The sequence below is a fragment of the Schistocerca piceifrons genome, chromosome 2 (assembly GCF_021461385.2).
Source record: "Schistocerca piceifrons isolate TAMUIC-IGC-003096 chromosome 2, iqSchPice1.1, whole genome shotgun sequence".
Taxonomy (NCBI): Eukaryota; Metazoa; Arthropoda; class Insecta; order Orthoptera; family Acrididae; genus Schistocerca; species Schistocerca piceifrons.
The window spans coordinates 326,917,515-326,939,451 of record NC_060139.1 but is presented as its reverse complement, the minus strand read 5'-3'; the positions used below and the strand labels follow the sequence as shown (position 1 = coordinate 326,939,451).

The window sequence follows — 21,937 nt, the reverse complement described above, 5'->3', positions numbered from 1 at the left end:
GGTTAGAATATGCAAGTTTTTGTAGGTTGAAATTTTAATTACAGTGTGCAGTTAGTATACATATTGAAGTCATTTCCGTAACTTGTAATACGCGTACAAGTCGAAATGTTGTTGACAGCATGCAAACTGCGTTCAGGATGTGTTGTTCAGGATGTGCTATATGGATGCAAGTTGAAGTGCTCACTGGAACTTACAATACAGACGCATGAATGTATATCCCATGACAATACAAACCAATAAAATATCCATAAGCTTTCGGACGAGTGCTTCTCGCCCTTTGTCACTATTTGAAAAAGGCGGAGCTGTACTCGCCCGAAAGCTTGTGGATATTTAAACGCATGACAAGGTTGCAAGTTAAAAAATTTTATTGTTATATGGCCATACTGAGCTTACACCAAGGCGAAACTCGAGCCGCAGCCGACGACAGTGTGCTCCCACCTGACAGCCCCTCTCTATCTCTTTGTTGCAGATGCCCAAACAGCGAACGCACGCGCTCTGATACACGGCCGCGGCAATGTTCGCCATAATGCCCATTGAGACGGACGAGCGGCGAGAGTTCCGACGCAAGATGCGCGCCAAGTGCGAATTCGTGTGCAAGTACTGCCAGCGCCGCTTCACCAAGCCGTACAACCTGATGATCCACGAGCGCACGCACAAGGACGACGTCACCTTCACCTGCGAGACCTGCGGCAAGACCTTCAAGCGGCAGGACAACCTCAAACAGCACAGGTGGGCCACCAGCCGATCGGCCGCGATACGGCGAGCAGGCGCGCTCGGCACGTGATGCTGCGATTTATGCGCTGGCACTGCCTTAACGCGCCCGCCACTTTCTTCACCCAGCCTGTGAAACCTGTTCTCGCATCGTAACACAGTCTATTTGCACTGGAGTGTGCTCCGATCGCTGTCCCCGCGTGGTTGCAAGGCCACAGCTCCTTGGCGATTGTGCCACTGAGCTCCTTACAACCTAACTCCCCCGTGTACGATGGTCACCGACTCGACACAAAATAGGCACAAATTTTCAGTACAAAACGGTGACCATCGGAAATATGTCTAGGGAACAAACACGGTTGGATGACACTTTTACGCGGCTCACCCCGTCGGAGGTTCGAGTCCTCCCTCGGGCATGGGTGTCTGTGTTGTCCCTAGCCTAAGTTAGATTAAGTTGCATGTAAGCCTAGGGACCGATGACCTCCCCAGTTTGGAAATTTGCGGTAGGTTCCTGTGGGACCAATGACATTTTTACCATGAAGTGCTTCACATTGAGATGGCAAATGTCGTGAGATACCTCATAATAGTTTTTACGTAACTTAAAGTCAAAACCCCATAGAATTCATTGACGATGCAACATGTCGAAATAAGGTAGTGCAAGGCGCAACCTTTTTACTTTGAGGTGACATCATACCGGACCTCCTTTTGCCCGTCTTAGAGCAGCAACTCAAATGGCATGGGCTCAACAAAATCGTTGCAAGTACCCTGTAGAAACACTGAGCTATGCTGACTTTTGCGAAAGTATTACCAATCCAGTATTTTCTGCACGGACTGACTTCTCGATTATGTCCCACAAATAATCGATGGAATTCATGTTGGGCTATCAGGGTGGCCAAATGGTCCTATCGAATTGCACAGAATGTTCTTTACATCAATCGCGAAAAATAGTAGCCCGGTGACATGGCATAGTTGGTAACATGAAGTCCATGAATGGCTGCAAACCGTCTCCAGTCAATTATCAGTTTATTTGGACCAGAGGACCCAGTCCATTCCATGTAAACATTGCCAACACCATTACGGAGCCATAACCAGCTTGCACAGTGTCTTGTTGACAACGTGGATCCATGGTTTCGTGCGGTCTGCGCCACACTCGAATGTTAACATCAGCTCTAACCAAATGAAATCGGGACAGGTCTGATCAGGTCATAGTTTTCCAGTCGTCTGGTATCCAATCGATATGGTCACGAGCCCAGAAGAGACGCTGCAGGCGATATCGTGCTGTTAGCAAAGGTACTCGTTTTGTTCGCGTACTGCCATAGCCCATCAACTCCAAATTTCACAGCTCTGTCCGTTAGGACACTGATTTCTGCGATTGCTGAAAGCAGTGTTGCTTGTCTGTTATCACTGACAACTCTACGCAAATGCCACTGCTCTTGGATCCTTCAGTGAAGTCCGTCTGGCACTGCGTTGTCCGTGTTAAGAGGTAATGCATGAAATCTAGTATTCTCGGCACTCTCTTGACACTATGAGTCTCGCAATATTGAATTCCCTAATGATTTCCGAAATGGTATATCTCATGCATCTAGTTTCAAACACCATTTTGCGTTCAAAGTTTGGTAATTCCCGTTGTGCTTTCATAAACTTTTCATATGAATCACATCTGTACAAATGACGGCTCCATCAATGCACTGCCCTTTTATAGTTGGTGTACGCGATACTACCACCATCTGTATATATGCAAATAGTTGTCTCTTGCCTTTTGTCACCACAGTGTATTTGACTTATTACTATACAAAATTGTAACCATTCGGTCATGAAAGAAACTAACTCAGAAATGTCACCTATCAAATTCACACTACTGTCGACATTAGTGTTGAAAATTACGTGTTTGTTTCTATGTTTGCCGGCCGGAGTGGCCGAGCGGTTCTAGGCGCTACAGGTTGGAGCCGCGCGACCGCAACGGTCGCAGGTTCACATTCTGTCTCGGGCATGGATGTGTGTCATGTCCTTAGGTTAGTTAGGTTTAAGTAGTTCTAAGTTGTAGGGGACTGATGACCTCACATGTTAAGTCCCATAGTGCTCAGAGCCATTTGAACCATTTTTTGTTTGTTTTGTTTCTATGTTTATCTTGCCAAAAGATCTGCCGTGAAAATGGTTAGTTCCTGGGAAGGGCTTCGCAATGAAAAATTAAGCGCTTGTCACAATGTGAAACAAGTTATGCCGGATTGCCACCAATAAAACAAAACAAATAATTAGCTCTGATTATGGTCGTGTAGAACTGAAACGAAAAGTATTCAAATGTCCCGTTACACATTGCATTCATACATAGCTACACTCCACAAAATACTTTCTGTACAGACGTCCTAAAACTTAAATCTATATCTATATCTTCGTCATAAACGCTTTTCTTTCCATTGCCACTCAACATTTTGTATACTGTGTATTTCGGCTTTAATCAGTTATTTTACTGTTCAAATAGCAAAACTCGTTTTCTAATTTATGTGTCTTGTTTCCTAATCTAATTCCCTCCCATCACCTGACTTAATTCTACTACATTCAATTAACCTTTTTGGCTTTTGTTCATGATCATCTTATATCCGCCTTTCAACACACTGTCCATTCAGCTCAACTGCTCTTCCAATTCCTTTGCTGTCACTGACAGAATTACAATATAATCGTCAAACCTCAAAGTTTTTATTCCTTCTCTATGAACTTTAATTCCTTCTACAAATTTTTCTTTGATTTCCTTTACTGCTTGATCAGTGCACAGATTGAATAACATCGGGGATAGACTACTACTCTGTTTCACTCCCTTCCCAACCACTGCTTCCCTTTCATGCCCCTCGACTCATTATAACTCTTGTCCAGTCGCTGTACAAGTTGTAAATAGCCTTTCGCTCCCTATGTTTTCCCCCTGACACCTTCAGAATTTGCCCGTCGGAGGTTCGAGTCCTCCCTCGGGCATGGGTCTATGTGTTGTCCATAGCGTAAGTTAGTTTCAGTTAGATTAAGCAGTGTGTAAGCTTAGGGACCGGTGATCCCAGCAGTTTGGTCCCATAAGACCTTACCACAAATTTGCTTTCCTTCAGAATTTCAAAGAGTGTATTCCTGTCAACATTGTCAGAAACTTTGCCTAAGTCCTCAAACGCTAGAAACATACGTTTGCCTTTCCTTAACCAGCTTTGTAAACAAGTCGTAGGGTCAGTAATACCTCGAGTGTTCCAACATTTCTGTGGAATGCAAACTGGTCTTCTCCCTTGCCGCTTTTTATCAGTTTTTCCATTCTTCTGTATAGAATTCGTGTTAGTATTTTGCAACCATAACTTATTCAACTGATAGTTTGGTAATATTCACACGTGTCAGCACCTGCTTTCAGTGGAATTGGAATTATTACATTCTTCTTGAAGTCTGAGGGTATTTCACCTGTCTCATATACCATGTACACCAGGTGGAAGAGTTTTGTCATAACTGGCTCTCCCAAGGCTATCACTAGGTCAGACGGAACGTTGTATTGTTTCGATTCAGGTCTTTTAAGTGCTCAGTCAAATTCTTCTCGTAATATCATGCCTCCCATCTCCTCTACATCTACGTCCATTTTCATTTCTGTAATATTGCCTGCAAGTTCATCTCCCTTGTATAGACCCTCTCTGTATTCCTTCCACCTTTCAGCTTTCCATTCTTTGGTTGGAATTGGTTTCCCATCTGAGCTCTTTATTTTCATACAGCTGTTTCTCCGGAGGCATCTTTAATTGTCCTGTAGGCAGTATCTATCTTTGCCGTAGTCATATATGCTTCTAAATCCTTACATTTGTCCTCTAGCGAATCCTGATTAGCCATTTACACTTCCTGCCAGTTTCATTTTTAGGCGTCTGTTATCCCTTTCGCCTACCTCATTTGCTGCAATTTTTTTATTTTCTTATTTCATCAATTAATTTCAATATCTTCTGCGTTGACCAAGGATTTCACTAGGCCTTGTCTTATTTATCTATTTGATCCGCAGCAGCCTTCACTATCTCATCTCTCAAAGCTACCCATACACTTTCTGCTGTAATCCTTTCCACTGCTCTAGTCAAAATTTTGGCCAGAGTCTGCATCAGCCTCTGGTAATGTCTTACAATTTAAAATCTGATTCCAAAATCTCTGTCTTACTATTGTGTAATCAATCTGTAACATTCCACGTATACAGGCTTCTTTCATGACTCTTTAATGAAGTGTTAGCAGTGATTAAACTACGCTCTGAGGAAAATTCTACCATGCGGCTTCCTCTTTCACTTCTTTCCCCCAATCCCTGTTCACCTACAAATTTTCCTTAACTTCCTTTCTCTACTATCGAATTTCAGTCCCCCATAACAATTAAATTTTCTTCTTCCTTAACTAGCTGAATAATTTCTTTTATCTCATCATACATTTTTCTTCGACCTCTTTATCATCTGCAGAGTTAATTGGTGTAGAAACCTGTACTACTGTGGTAGGCGTGGGCTTCGTGTTTCCCTGTATTTTGGCTACGATAATGCCTTCAATATGCTGTTCGTTGTAGCTTGCACGCATTCCTGTTTTCTTATTCATTATTAAACCTACTCCGCAGAAATGTTGGAACACGTGAGGCAAAGGCAAACCGACGTTTCTAGCATTTGTAGACTTAGAGAAAGCTTTCGACAATGTTGACTGGAATACTCTCTTTCAAATTCTAAAGATGGCAGTGGTAAAATACAGGGAGCGAAAGGCTATTTACAATTGGTACAGAAAGCAGATGGCAGTTATAAGAGTCGAGGGGCATGAAAGGGAAGCAGCGGTTGGGAAGGGAGTAAGACAGGGTTGTAGCCTGTCCCCGATGTTGTTCAATCTGTATATTGAGCAAGCAGTAAAGGAAACAAAAGAAAAATTTGGAGTAGGTATTAAAATCCATGGAGAAGAAATAAAAACTTTGAGCTTTGCCGATGACACTGTAATTCTGTCAGAGACAGCAAAGGACTTGGAACAGCAGTTGAACGGAATGGACAGTGTCTTGAAAGGAGGGTATAAGATGAACATCAACAAAAGCAAAACAAGGATAATGGAATGTAGTCGAATTAAGTCGGGTGATGCTGAGGGAATTAGATTAGGAAATGAGACACTTAAAGTGGTAAAGGAGTTTTGCTGTTTGGGGAGCAAAATAATTGATGATGGTCGAAGTAGAGAGGATATAAAATGTAGACTGGCAATGGCAAGGAAAGCATTTCTGAAGAAGAGAAATTTGTTAAGATCGAGTATTGATTTAAGTGTCAGGAAGTCGTTTCTGAAAGTATTTGTATGGAGTGTAGCCATGTATGGAAGAGAAACATGGACAATAAATAGTTTAGACAAGAAGAGAATAGAAGCTTTAGAAATGTGGTGCTACAGAAGAATGCTGAAGATTAGATGGGTAGATCACATAACTAATGAGGAGGTATTGAACAGAATTGGGGAGAAGAGGAGTTTGTGGCACAACTTGACAAGAAGAAGGGACCGGTTGGTAGGACATGTTCTGAGGCATCAACGGATCACAAATTTAGCATTGGAGGGCAGCGTGGAGGGTAAAAATCGTAGAAGGAGACCAAGAGATGAATACACTAAGCAGATTCAGAAGGATGTAGGTTGTAGTAAGTACTGGGAGATGAAGAAGCTTGCACAGGAGCATGGAGAGCTGCATCAAACCAGTGTCAGGACTGAAGACAACAACAACAACTCCTGCCTTACTCCTATTTGATTTTTTATTTGTAATCCTTTATTCACCTGACCAAAAGTATGGTTCTGCTGCCAACGCACTTCACTAATTGACGCTATATCTAACTTCAACCAATCCATTTCCCTTTTTAAAATTTTTAACCTTTCTGCCGGATTAAGGGATCCAACATTCCACGCTCCGATCTGCGAACGGCAGTTTCGTGTCTCCTGATGACGACATCCTCTTGAGTAGCCCCTACCCAGAGATCCGAATGGGGGACTATTTTACCTCCGAAACATTTTACCCAAGAGGATGCCATCATCATTTTACCATACAGCAGAGCTCTATGCTCTCGGGAAGAATTACGTCTGTAGTTTCCTCTTGCTTTCACCCGTTCGCAATACCAGCACAGCAAGGCCGTTTTGGTTGGTGCTACAAGACCAAATCAATCATCCAGATTGTTTCCCCTGCAACTACTGAAAAGGTTGCTGCTCCTCTTCAAGAACCATATGTTATTCTGGCCTCTCAACAGACACCCCTCCGATGTTGTTGCACCAATGGTGGGGCTGTCTGTATCGCTGAGGCACCAAGCCACCCCAGCAACGGCGAGGTCCATTGTTCACGTCAAATTAGCGGAAGGCAACAGAAAATTCCCACTCAAGCTACTGAGAAATGCATGTTACGGTTCCTTAGATTGGTACTGGTACCAAAGTGTCGGACAGCATCTTTTGCTCTGTCTGGTGGTGACGTGAACAATAGACCTCGCCGTTGCTGGGGTGGCTTGGTGCCTCAGCGATACAGACAGCCCCACCATTGATGCAACAACATCGGAGGGGTGTCTGTCGAGAGGCCAGAATAACATATGGTTCCTGAAGAGGAGCAGCAGCCTTTTCAGTAGTTGCAGGGGAAACAATCTGGATGATTGATTTGGTCTTGTAGCATCAACCAAAACGGCCTTGCTGTGCTGGTATTGCGAACGGGTGAAAGCAAGAGGAAACTACAGACGTAATTCTTCCCGAGAGCATAGAGCTCTGCTGTATGGTAAAATGATGATGGCATCCTCTTGGGTAAAATGTTTCGGAGGTAAAATAGTCCCCCATTCGGATCTCTGGGTAGGGGCTACTCAAGAGGATGTCGTCATCAGGAGACACGAAACTGCCATTCGCAGATCGGAGCGTGGAATGTTGGATCCCTTAATCCGGCAGATACTTTGAGTGGACAGTGTGTAAACTGGAGGGAAAGCAGTGACCTTTCTCGCGTGGCTAGGGTGGCACTGGTAGGAAGTTCTTTCTGATGTGCAAACAGAAAGCGAAATTTCGTGCTTACATATCCACAGGGAAACGGTGTGTTGACCGGTGGCGCTGTGCATGCTGAGTGGATTAGCGCCAGGAACTGACCACGATAACATTTCGGGAAACAGGTCCTTCCTGCGAAAACTGGGCGCCTCCGCGCTACTGAGAACCAGTTAAACCCTTACCCGGACTCACTCCTATCCTGTGAGAAGTCGAATAACTCCCCCAACAAAAGTTTAAAGTTCACACAATAAATTATCACGCCCAGAATTGAAACAAAAATCATGAAGTGATGTGACTGTATGTTCCAATTTCATGAATAGAATGACCTTATCCTGAAAACAAAGGTATGTATATTTCTCAGAGTTTACATACTACATACCACCGTACAATGATGAGCCAAACATCATGATCACGTTCTTACACCTTTAGAACACAACAAAGCAGTGGCTCTGTGTGGCATGGATTAATAAGTCCGTGGTATATTTCTCGGTGTTTGTGACACTTGATGTCTGCGCACAGATCAAGCAATTCCAGTAAATTCCAAGCCGGTGGTTTGCGGTCAACAATATAATCTGCTTGAATCCTGTTCTCTTCGCAAGAGGGACTCATCGCCTCATAAAGATTTCGACGTGTTTATTTCCGTTCTAAGGTGAGTATCAGCCGGTACAGGTGCTTGTTAGTCAACTCGACTTTCCTGTGCGACTTGGGGTCCTATTTTCGGAGTTTTCGTGATCAATGGATGTTAGTTGCCATGAGCAGAGGTACAGTTGTGGGAAGATGGCTACTATGCCCTATACATACCTTACGTTGGGAGGAGGTAGTCTGGATGGCATTGTTACTTACCAGTTATTCTTGTGCAGCATTACATTGGCCAGTAATTTGAGGCACTGTGGTCTGTCTATCTGCTCTTGCAATCCACAGTAGCCAACAATAGCCCCTGTCATCAAAACTTAGTTTCCACGGCCTTTAGCTCCGATACCAAAGTTCTGCCGAATTGAGGCAGTTACAGTTCATCGTTGACATGGCAGGAAGCCTGCACGATTTCAGATATAGGATGTGTCGGCCTGCGTTCAAATGCACTGATGTGTCTCTTTGCAACAGACAAAAAAGTTTACTAGTGAGGATAATGCCCCAGCATGCTACTACTAACGCAAATGTAGAAGGTAAAATATAATATTGCAAAACGTGCATGAGATTGTGCGCTGTAAATGATGTGAATGCTTGCCAAGCATATTATTTTGTTTGACGAAATATCATATGAGGTAGAACGGTGCTTGAAACACTGGTCTCGCATTCGGAAGGACTGGGGTTCAAAGCCTCATCAGGCCTTCCAGGATTATGTTTTAATCAGTACCCCAAAATTTCTTAAGGTAAATGCCCGGATGGTTGCTTTAAAAGAACACGAGAGGTTCCCTTTTCTTTCCTATCCTATTCTTTCTTAATGGGAGTTTGCTCCCTCTCTAATGATCTTGTTATTGACAACACGTTTAATATTAATCATCGTTACTAGTGTGTTCGATAACAGTGCCCAACTGCATAGCGTCGCTACAATCCAATAAATTAATAACTACTTTTAGATTTCAACAGTTTCTATTCCCTCTCTACAGACAATATTTGACTGACAGTGATTTTCACATTTTTCTGCATTAAATATATTATATTGCTGTATCAGGCTTTGAAGACAATGTGAGAGATACTGTTAGGGCCGAAAAAAAAGAAAAAAGAAATATCTGGCCTCGCGCTAAGATTCGTGTCTCAAAAATGGACGCAATTGTGAGGAAAATATGGGGCAACATGTACAATAAATATTAATGTCATTGTTGTTAGTGTGTGTTTCCTAGATCTACTCACGAATTTACTTTCCGAAAGACACTAAAGCTGCAAAATGTGGGTCCTAGAGAACCTGGAAGAATGCAGAATACGATCTTCGCGAATTGGAAGATAATAGAAACAAACTGGAGACTGCAATAAGCCATGAGGAAATATATTGTGATCCAGAACACAAAACATCCACAAAAATGCTGACAAATTCTTGACTGAATACCATCGCCAGAAAGGGTAAACACTTGGAAAAAAATGGAAATAGGTATCAGAAGCGTCATTTTATAAAACCTCAAGCAGCTGAATGGGCACAAAAATGCTGACAAATTCTTGACTGAATACCATCGCCAGAAAGGGTAAACACTTGGAAAAAAATGGAAATAGGTATCAGAAGCGTCATTTTATAAAACCTCAAGCAGCTGAATGGGCTGACAGGCATTCGCTTTTCGGGGATTTTGAGTATTAATGGAAGGGAGATGCTGGAAATTACTATCAGTGGAAATTCAAATACGTATAGTAAAAATTGAGCGTAGTGAATGCGTCATCAGCCACTCGATGAACCTGAAATACTGCAACTTACAACTTCATGCTGTTTCTGTAGTTAGGAGGCACCACTACAGCCTCATAAAACAGAGATTAATTATTAAGAGTCTTGAGTTGTAACTCAAAGTGGATTTTAAATGTACAGTTACTATGTGTATCCATGAAATATGTTAGATTCAGAATTTACGTACTGTATCGCTTAAAGATATAAGAAAGTCATTCGCAGAACACTCTGAATTCTAGCTTCAGTTGTTAAAGGGTGGATGAATGATGTACAGAGGCCAAATAAAAATAAATAAGTAAATAAAAAGTGAACGAGCATTTTCTGTTTTATCTCGGTAGAGGGAGACTCGTATTTGGTGAGCAATATATTCAGGTTCTGACCTACGGTTGCTGCATGCAGGGGTAGATACCAAGTCACGACCAGTTCATTCTAATCCTCATCCAAATGAAATAGTATTCCCTCAGTTATGGACCTAGTGTCAACGAGACGTTAAAAGGCAGAAATGTAAATTACGGTAGTTCAGTCTTAATCAGTTATGCTAATCGTTTCTTCACAATTTTCACTATTTATTCTTGTTTGTACGACATATTATTTCGTTTGAGAGATGGTGACTTTAGTGGCTTAGGAATGTGATTAATCCCTCGAGGTTACCAAGTAAAGCTCCGCACATTAATTAATTACAAACAGCATTTCACATGTCTATTTGCTTATAGCAGTCGGCCGGTTCCCTTTATGGAGATCAGGTAGCCACGGAATGTTGTACAAGGCTAACCGTGAGGTTCATTGAGTCCGCTGCTTGTATTTCCAAAGTAACTCTTACCTATTGGCCAATTTACTCCTCGTGTAGAAGTAAAGCGAGTACTCTCTATTCTAAATGTTCGAGGACACCAATGATTTTTTAATGACTTAATACTGATCATTCTTTTATTTTAGTATAGGTATTCGGCAATTTGTCACGAAAAATGCACTGGCGGGATGTAAACAGACAAAGTTAGTGCCTACATTCGCGGCTAAAGATGCAAAAAAGAAGTAGCGTGGTAACACTGGTCTCAGGTTCTATGATATGGTAGAAATTTCAACTACCATAATTTAAAGGGATGACAGTCTATGGTATGCATTCCTCGTCATCACGCTGTACTTCAGTGTACTCCATTATTCCATACCGTATTTCGCCGCAAGAACGTAGAGTATGGCTGATGGTAACCTTTCCGTAGTAAGAACAGGCGACGGCTTATTGATTTTCGAGAACAACAGATGACGTGTCATTCTGTCCTAATCCATACTCATCCTTTACGTGACACAAGAAACGCTATTACCAAGAAACCAATCGTTAATTGTCGACCGTAGGATACAGTTACAGACTATAAGCATCATTCACTGCTAGGGAAAATCCGAAATTTAGGTATAACTAAGATGTTGCGATAAACCCTGTAGTTATAGCAGGGCTTATAAGAGACAATTACGGTCGTTTTTCATCGAGTCTATTTTAGAAACGATCAAATGTGCAGTAGACAGGTCAGGCTTGTGGATAATACTTTTTGGTGCATTCAGTAGGATATCAACATTATGTGTAGCCGAACTGAATAATAATAATAACAACATAGTGTTATAGTCTTGGAAACAGCAATACAACAGTTGGAAGAACGATCTGTTTTTATAGTTGTCATCTGCACCCATGTAGAAAAGGGGGCGGTAGATGCTGACGTCGAAACACTCTTGAAAGTATTATCAAGCTTTAATTAGATATTGCAATTTCACTGCTAGCTGCTACATACCATAGCTCTGTCAGTACTTACCACTACTGCTGATTTCTTACGTCGGAAAGAAATTGTCGTTACAGTCGAATTTCGGTGTTCGAAGACGTCAGAGGATAATTATTAGAATTAGTCTGAAGAGATTAACAAGCGTTGGACAACAACTAACAACAATAGATCTATACTGCAGTCTAAGAGGAACGTATTATATTTTATTTAATCGTCTTCACATACATGCTAATATAAAGTAGTAGTTTCTGCTCTTTCAATTGCTGGTTGAATTAAGTTCTTCTGATTCTGGGTGCCTCACCTTCCGTTGTTCTGAACATTATTTCTGCGTTCAGAAAATAAACCGTTCTCATTGCATACCCTCGTGCTCGATTTGTACTCTAAGTTTGTTCAAGTGCTTAAGATGGATATCATGCAAAAATAAAAATACTAACGTCAGAGAAATTGATTTCCTACCGTACATTTCTGTGGCTTATGGAGTGCTGGATACGAACACCAATAAGTACGTAAGCAATATTCTGTGTTACTGGTATAGGGTGTTTGAAGTCTAACTTTGCTCTTCGATGCGGCATCATGTGGAAGTACGGTTCCACAAAGCCCGTCTGGCTAGCCGCGAGGTCTTAAGCGCTACTTCGCGAGCGGGAAGGCGTGCCGGTCCCCGGCACGAATCCGCCCGGCGGATTTGTGTCGAGTTCCGGTGTGCCGGACAGTCTTTGGATGGTTTTTAATGCGGTTTTCCATCTACCTCGGCGAATGTGGGCTGGTTCCCCCTTACTCCGCCTCAGTTACACTATGTCGGCGATTACTGCGCAAGCAAATACTGTCTCCACATACGTGTGTACTGCATAATTACTATACCACGCAAACATTTGCCCGGGCGAGGGAGGGGGGGCACTGGGGGGCCGAAACACACGATAACCTTGGTTTCGGTGTGGGGTGGCGATGGGGTGGATGGACTGCTGTGGTCTGTTGTGGGGTTGTGGATCACTGAAGACTATGGCGGGACGAAGCCTCTTCGTCGTTTTTAGGTCCGCGGCTTAATACACAATACACACACTGTTCCACAGTACGGTGAAAATGTTTGAGATTCAACATAGATTCAGTAGAATTCAAAGGTGCAACATAAGCTGTCCGTGGGAAGTGTTTAGGAGGAATAAACCTAAAGCATTTAAGTTGCTCGACCACGAAGAAGAGGATCGACCATTGCATTCCCATCATCACTATCAAAAACACGACATCTTCAATAAAACGTTCCCAGGGGAGTGATCACGCAACTAGAGCAAGTTGTCATCAGCATCATGATGACAGTACTAGAAAATTTAGTTTTATAACCTACTAGGGAGAGGCCGCAATCGGTACCCATGTCAACGAGATACGGGCAAAACATATGCGTAGTTCTATGGTGACGAGAAGTCGTCAACTCACCTGGTTGAACACAGGCCAGTGGTCACATATCTGGAAACGTGTTTTATTGAAGATAACCAGCCTCAGAGGATGCCTACTTTCGGTCAAAACCGACACCCTAAATTGCACAGTCGCACCTAAGAAAGAGTAAGAAAGATACTCAACGAGTACGAATAAAGAAAGCTCTTCTAATTCGGGTGACTGGACCCCTATGCTAGACGATAATTCCATAATCATATATTGCTCATGTGCTACTGTGCTGGTTATACAAAATACGAAAGTGGCTCTTATGTGGCGAAAATACGTTTCCCACTAAAAATTCGGCGCTATCCCTTGAAGAAATTCAGTAAATAGATATTTACATAATCTAGGTAAAAGGTCGCTTTTAAGAAGGAGCAATCGAATCAAACATGTATGTTTAATACTTGCCCACAATTTCATGCTAAAATACACACATCAAAAAAAGTTTTGCTTCACCTCGGTTCCGAGAGTTCTGGAACCTGTACAGAAAATTGAATAGAGATCAACATTATTTCCGCTCTTTTTATTGCTCATGAAAATCACTTATTGCATGTTGTACCGCCATACAGCGGGACATTCAGAGGTGGTTGTCCAGATTGCTGTACACACCGGTACCTCTAATGCCCAGTAGCACGTCTTCCTGCATTGATGCACGCCTGTATTCGTCGTGGCATACTATCCACAAGTTCATCAAGCCACTGTTTATCCGTATTGTCTCACTCCTCAACGACGATTCGGCGTGCATACCTCAGAGTGGTTGGTGGGTCACGACGTACATAAACAGCCCTTTTACATCTATCAAAGGCATGTTCGATAGGGTTCATGTCTGGAGAACATGCTGGCCACTCTAGTCGAGCGATGTCGCTATACTGAAGGAAGTCATTCACAAGATGTGCACGATAGGGGCGCGAACTGTCGTCCATGAAGACGAATGCCTCGCCAATATGCTAGCCATATGGTTGCACTGTCGGTCGGAGGATGGCATTCACGTATCGTACAGCCGTTACGGCGCCTTCCACGACGACCAGCGGCGCAAGTCGGCCCCACAAAATGCCACACCAAAACATCACCACACCTTGCTGCACTTGCTGGGCAGTGTGTCTAAGGCGTTCAGCCTGACCGGGTTGCCTCCAGACACGTCTACGACTATTGGCTGGTTCAAGGCGTATGTGACACTCACCGGTGAAGAGAACGTGATACCAATCATGAGCGGTCCATTCGGCATGTTGTTGGGACGATCTGTTCTGCGCTGCTTGGTGTCGTGGCTGCAAAGATGGATCTAGCCATAGACGTCGGGAGTGAAGTTGCGCATCATGCAGCCTATTGCGCACAGTTTGAGTCACAACACGACGTCCTGTGGCTGCACGATAAGGTGACGTTCAACGGTGACGTTGCTGTCAGGGTTCTTCCGAGCCATAATCCGTTGGTAGCGGTCATCCACTGCAGTAGCAGCCTTTGGGCGGCCTGAGCGAGTCATGTCATCGACATTTCCTGTCTCCCGGTATCTCCTACATGTCCGAACATCATCGCTTTGGTTCACACCTAGACGAATGGACACTTCCCTTGTTGAGAAGAGTTCCTGGCACAAAGTAACAATGCGGACGCTATCGAACCGCGGTATTGACCATCTAGGCATAGTTGAACTACAGGCAACACGAGCTACGTACCTCCTCCCTGGTGGAATGACTGGAACTGATCGCCTGTCGGACCCCATCCGTCTAATGGACACTTCTCTGGAAACCCAGAACCTACTCTGTAGAAATCAACATGGATTCCGGAAACAGCGATCGTGTGAGACCCACCTCGCTTTATTTGTTCATGAGACCCAGAAAATATTAGATTCAGGCTCCCAGGTAGATCCCATTTTCCTTGACTTCCAGAAGGCGTTCGATACAGTTCCGCACTGTCGCCTGATAAACAAAGTAAGAGCCTACGGAATATCAGACCAGCTGTGTGGCTGGATTGAAGAGTTTTTAGCAAACAGAACACAGCATGTTTTTCTCAGTGGAGAGACGTCTACAGACGTTAAAGTAACCTCTGGCGTGCCACAAGGGAGAGTTACGGGACCATTGCTTTTCACAATATACAGGGTGAGTCACTTAACATTACCGCTGGATATATTTCGTAAACCACATCAAATACTGACGAATCGATTCCACAGACCGAACGTGAGGAGAGGGGCTAGTGTAATTGGTTAATACAAACCATACAAAAAGCACGGAAGTATGTTTTTTAACACAAACCTACGTTTTTTTTAAATGGAACACCGTTAGTTTTGTTACCACATCTGAACATATGAACAAATACGTAATCAGTGCCGTTTGTTGCATTGTAAAGTGTTAATTACATCCGGAGATATTGTAACCTAAAGTTGACGCTTGAGTACCACTCCTCCGCTGTTCGATCGTGTGTATCGGAGAGCACCGAATTACGTAGGGATCCAAAGGGAACGGTGATGGACCTTAGGTACAGAAGAGGCTGGAACAGCACATTACGTCCACATGCTAACACCTTTTTATTGGTCTTTTTCACTGACGCACATGTACATTACCATGAGGGGTGAGGTACACGTACACACGTGGTTTCCGTTTTCAATTACGGAGTGGAATAGAGTGTGTCCCGACATGTCAGGCCAATAGATGTTCAATGTGGTGGCCATCATTTGCTGCACACAATTGCAATCTCTGGCGTAATGAATGTCGTACACGCCGCAGTACATCTGGTGTAATGTCTCCGCAGGCTGCCACAATACGTTGTTTCATATCCTCTGGGGTTGTAGGCACATCACGGTAAACATTCTCCTTTAACGTACCCCACAGAAAGAAGTCCAGAGGTGAGGTGTAAGATCAGGAGAACGGGCTGGCCAATTTATGCGTCCTCCACGTCCAATGAAACGCCCGTCGAACATCCTGTCAAGGGTCAGCCTAGTGTTAATTGCGGAATGTGCAGGTGCACCATCATGCTGATACCACATACGTCGACGCGTTTCCAGTGGGACATTTTCGAGCAACGTTGGCAGATCATTCTGTAGAAACGCGATGTATGTTGCAGCTGTTTGGGCCCCTGCAATGAAGTGAGGACCAATGAAGTGGTCGCCAATGATTCCGCACCATACATTTACAGTCCACGGTCGCTGTCGCTCTACCTGTCTGAGTCAGCGAGGGGTGTCCACGGATCAGTAATGCATGTTCGGTAGATTCACTGCCCCGTGGTTTGTGAAACCCGCTTCATCGGTAAACAGGTAGAACTGCACCGCATTCTCTGTTAACGCCCATTGACAGAATTGCACTCGATGATTAAAGTCATCACCATGTAATTGCTGATGTAGCGACACATGAAGCGGGTGAAAGCGGTGACGATGCAGTATGCGCATGGCACTACTTTGACTTAGTCCACCGGCTCTCGCAATGTCCCGTGTACTCATGTGTGGGTTCATGGCAACAGCAGCTAACACACCAACTGCACCCGCTTCTCCTGTGACGGGCCTGTTACGGACCCGTTTGTGTGCTACGACCATACCTGTTGCATACAGTTGGCGGTAGATGTTTTGCAATGTGCGGCACGTTGGATGCTCTCTGTCCGGGTACCGTTCTGCATACACCCTGCAGGCTTCAGCTGCATTTCGTCGACAGTCGCCATAGATGAGTATCATCTCCGCCTTTTCAGAGTTCGAATACACCATGGTCACAGTTCCTACAACACTACACTATCACAGACGTCTGGTAACACGGTGTACTACAGTTGGTCTGCGTGCGTAGACGAATGCAGAATTATCCAGCGGTAACGTTAGGTGACTCACCCTGGCCGGCCGAGGTGGCCGTGCGGTTAAAGGCGCTGCAGTCTGGAACCGCAAGACCGCTACGGTCGCAGGTTCGAATCCTGCCTCGGGCATGGATGTTTGTGATGTCCTTAGGTTAGTTAGGTTTAACTAGTTCTAAGTTCTAGGGGACTAATGACCTCAGCAGTTGAGTCCCATAGTGCTCAGAGCCATTTGAACCATTTGACTCACCCTGTATATAAATGATCTAGTAGATAGTGTCGAAAGTTCCATGCGGCTTTTCGCGAATGATGCTGTAGTATACAGAGAAGTTGCGAAATGCAGGAAGATCTGCAGCGGATAGGTACTTAGTGCAGGGAGTGGCAACTGACCCTTAACATAGACAAATGTAGTGTATTGGGAATACACAGAAAGAAGAATTCTTTATTGTATGATTATATGATAGCGGAACAAACACTGGTAGCAGTTACTTGTGTAAAATATCTGGGAGTATGCGTGTGGAACGATTTGAAGTGGAATGATCATATAAAATTAATTGTTGGTAATGCGGGTACCAGATTGAGATTCATTGGGACAGTCCTTGGAAAATGTAGTCCATCAACAAAGGAGGTGGCTTACAAAACACTCGTTCGGCCTATACTTGAGTATTGCTCATCAGTGTGGGATCCGTACCAGGTCGGGTTGACAGAGGAGATAGAGAAGATCCAAAGAAGAGCGGCGCGTTTCGTCACAGGGTTATTTGGTAAGCGTAATAGCGTTACGGAGACGTTTAGCAAACTCTAGTGGTAGAGTCTGCAAGAGAGGCGCTCTGCATCGCGGTGTAGCTTGCTGTCCAGGTTTCGAGAGGGTGCGTTTCTGGATGAGGTTCAAATGGCTCTGAGCACTATGGGACTTAAGTTCTGAGGTCATCAGTCCCCTATAACTTGGAACTACTTAATCCTAACTAACCGTAGCGGTCGCGCGGTTCCAGACTTTAGCGCCTAGAACCGCTCGGCCACCCCGGCCGGCCTGCATGAGGTATGGAATATATTGCTTCCCCCTACTTATACCTCCATAGGAATTCACGAATGTAAAATTAGAGAGATTCGAGCGCGCATGGATGCTTTCCGGCAGTCGTTCTTTTCGCGAACCATACGCGACTGGAACAGGAAAGGGAGGTAATTACAGTGGCACGTAAAGTGCCCTCCGCCACACACCGTTGGGTGGCTTGCGGAGTATAAATGTAGATGTAGACATCTTTGAACAGTCAAAGGGACTGTGTCTGTGATAAAATATCCACAGTCAACGTCTATTTTCAGGAGTTCTGGGAACCGGGGTGTGTGTATTTTGTTACGTGCAATAAGACTGCAGTCTCGTGTTCCTTGGGTTCAACGATGATTGTTATGATAGTGATTATCAAATGTGTCTTTAGACAGTACATGTAAGGGAATGTTATAGCTACTTCGATTAAATTGTCTAACACGAGTTAAACGACGACGTCAGTTGAAGATATTCACAGAGAGGAATCCACCCACCTACGTAGAAAGTTGTGAAGGAAGAGCTCCGTTCCACCGCACTCACTGTATCTGTATATTTACAACAGTGATTACGCTCCAGACACGACATAATAAAGAGACTGTTGTCAGCAGTAGCGCCTCAGAGAAATCTCTTACCTCCTCGCAGTGAATACCGATTTGCTTCGGTGCAGTAGAGGTGAAAGTAAGTACAGGCGGAGGTATCGTTAGCGTAGAATGAGATATGCGCGCCAGTGAATCAGACGGCGGCTACCGGCCGTGACCTTGATGAGACAGCAGCGCCTGCACTGACTCAGGAAGGAATGCAAAGAGAAGCCCAAGCGAGCCGGGGCTCGATCCCGCGACCAGCTGAGCGGCTCTCTGGGTCACTGGGTGCGCTTTAAAAGCTCCTCACCTCACCTCAGCTAACCTCCGCTCTCTCGCTGAGCAACACGCGCCGGCGGCGCCTTTAAAACAGGTAACGCGGGGCACGGAGGGGGATACCGTGCAGCGTTGCGTGCAACGGCAAGAGCAGGTAGGAAAACGCTGTAAATACCTTCCCACCGCGAACGGACAGGTTGCGATCAAGTTAGCATTACTGCAACGATTCTGAAAATATCGGCCATGCACAACCCATCTCGCACTTTCTTACGTGACATCCTGAAACGCAAGAATCGTGGCAATCAAGTAGATGCACTATTTGTTGTCTTCGAAAAACCGTTTGACACCAAACCATATCAACACTTACTAACGAAATAAAGATCTGACTGGACTGAGGATTATCTTGTTTCCTGGATGGCAAATCTTCAACGTAGGCAGAAGTTGACTTCAGGCGTACCTCAGGGAACTGTGTTCGGACCGTTGTTATTCATGTTGTATGTCAATAACTTGGCACACAATATTAATAGTAGCTTCCGACTTTCCCCAAATTACGCATTTATTCATAATAATGTACTACCTGAAAAAGTTACGCAATTAAGCTAATCAGTCAGGTATTCATCAAATTTCAAAGTTCTGTAAATGTTCAGAAATATTAAATTTGGCACGCACAAATGTCCGCAAATTGCACTTTGTACGGATATGGAATTGATCGACGCAGAAGCTCTGTTGTAGATAAAGTTCCTGGCAGACTTGGGTTCGCTGGTAGCATATTGGAAAAATGCAATCAGTTTACTAAGATACCAAATAGGATTAACAGGAAAACTGAACGTATGTGCTATAACGCCCCCCCCCCCCCCGCCCGCCCCCTTCCCAGCGATTACCTCGCTCGACCCCCTCTGCGCATCGCTTGGGGACCCAAAGAGAAAATTAGATTCGTTGTTGCGGGGGCAAAAACGTTTATGCAATAATTCCTCTGGAGCTCCATACCCGAGTGGAAAGGGGGGTAGGCGCTTATGTCAGTGGATTTCCCCATTCGCTGCCCCTTGTCGCTATAATCATTCCGCACCCGGCTGCTTGCTATACTTTCCTTACAGCGTCATGAGCAAGGCCAGCAGACGGGATTCATCCTCGCAAAGGACAGAGCTCATAATATTTCGTCTTACGATGAAATATGAGCAATAGATAGCGGTGATTTCCATTGACTGACCAGCTTCCGGAGACTGGCAGCAATTATACCGTCCAGTATGTTTTGTATTTGTTCAACCCATCGCATATCACGCCACGCCAGAGTAGGAGTCAAAAGCTTTATATATACAGGGTGTCCCAGAAACGTTGCTGGAAACTTCTGTGTGACGTAGGGCACTTAATGGCCTACAAACAGCCAGTCCAAAGTCAGGACATGCCCAGTCATGTTGGAACCACAATCTGCGCCTCGCATTTGCTGCAACATCTTCATGCAAGCCGGGAAACATCTGATAGAGTACGGCGGTCAAGCGGGTTGGTAAGAGGTACAGCGCGACTATGCAGTCGCTGACCAAACCCGCCCAGACAGTAACTTTGAAGCGATGTTGTGCCGCATGGTGCTGCAAATCGTGGGGATTTTCTGGTGCTCACAAATGCTCGTTCTGGTATTAAATGCATGCCTGAAGTCACGCCCTTCGTATACTGTTTCATGCTCCTCATATGCTGGCCAGCACTCGATTGAGTAAATCCTCACATTCCCTTCCAATACTCCCGTGTACAGCTCCACTAAGTGGCGTTCCTCTCTAATTCTGTCGTGTAGTCTACAGCACCTCCTAGAGGCATACGACGACATTTGTGTCCATGGTTTCCTATGCAATTCTCAGTCCTTATGATGTGCCTCACATCCCTTGGAAGTTAGCGGCTACATTTCTGGGAAACTTTGCGTAGCGGAACTCTTTGCAGTCTCGAAACAGTTCTGTGGAAAACAGTGTGCTTCAAGTGCTTTCGGTGAGTGTGTCTGTGCATATCATAATATGTACCATAGATGGCAGTACCTTTTGCTTTCATTGTCTTAGAACCTCAATATTTTTACATCGCCAATGGACTGTAGACTTAGTTCAAATGTGTGTGAAATCTTATGGGACTTAACTGCTAAGGTCATCAGTCCCTAAGCTTACACACTACTTAACCTAAAGTATCCTAAGGACATACACACACGCCCGAGGGAGGACTCGAACCTCCGGCTAATCCCACGCGGCTGTAGGCTTAGTATGCGGCATAAATTTCAATTTTATATCTCTACAAGTTCCTGAGATAAGGCACCTTAACTAACGGAGAGGCACACGGACGGACAACACAGTAATCGAATAACGGTTCCATTTTTACTAGTTGAGGTATGGAACCCTAAAAAGAAATCATTCGTAATTTTTCTCTTCACTGACCAACTGATAAAACACGTAGCAGAGAAAATAGTATTAGTCACTGGATAACTCCTAATATTTCCCTGGCAGAACCAGCTTCACATGGCATGGACTCAACAAGTCGTTCGAAGTCCCCTGCAGAGATATTGAGCCTTGTTGCCTCTGTAGCCGTCCATAATTGCGAATGTGTTGCCGGTGCAGGGTTTTGTGGGCGAACTGACCTCTCGATTATGTATCAAACATGTTCGGCTGGATTCGTGACGGACGATCTGGTGGCCAACCCATTCACTCAAACTGTCCAGAATGTTCTTCAAACAAATCGCGAATAAGTGTGGCCTAGCCGGACGTTGTGGCCCAGCCAGCAGCTTAAGGAGGTACGCCTATACCAGTCTCTCCTGAACCCTGAGTGCGCCCTTACGCGATAACGACAGGTCGAAAGGAAGGATGACGTGAGTTCGACAGTCACCTTGTGGTTTGTGATCTCCAGCTCCAGACTGAAACTTTGTTTTAACTAGCCAGAACTTTACCAGGATTGACAGGTTTAGATGCGATTTGCCTCTCCTTTGATCTGTAGACTGACTCACCCTGCCAGTTAATACCAGAGTTTGCCCACGGCACAAGTTTTCCGCATTCAGCAACCATTGCCAGATGTAAGCTTC

At 44.5% G+C, this 21,937-nt stretch overlaps 1 protein-coding gene across 1 annotated transcript in view; it reads left to right on the top strand.

Annotated features, from left to right (window-relative positions):
* Positions 1–526: 526 nt before the first annotated feature.
* The window catches only part of LOC124775361 (protein odd-skipped-related 1-like), a 36,833-nt gene continuing 15,422 nt past the window's right edge, over positions 527–21,937 (top strand). The window contains exon 1 of the mRNA XM_047250193.1: positions 527–729. Coding sequence (XP_047106149.1) covers positions 527–729 — 203 coding nt within the window. The remainder of the gene's footprint in view (positions 730–21,937) is intronic.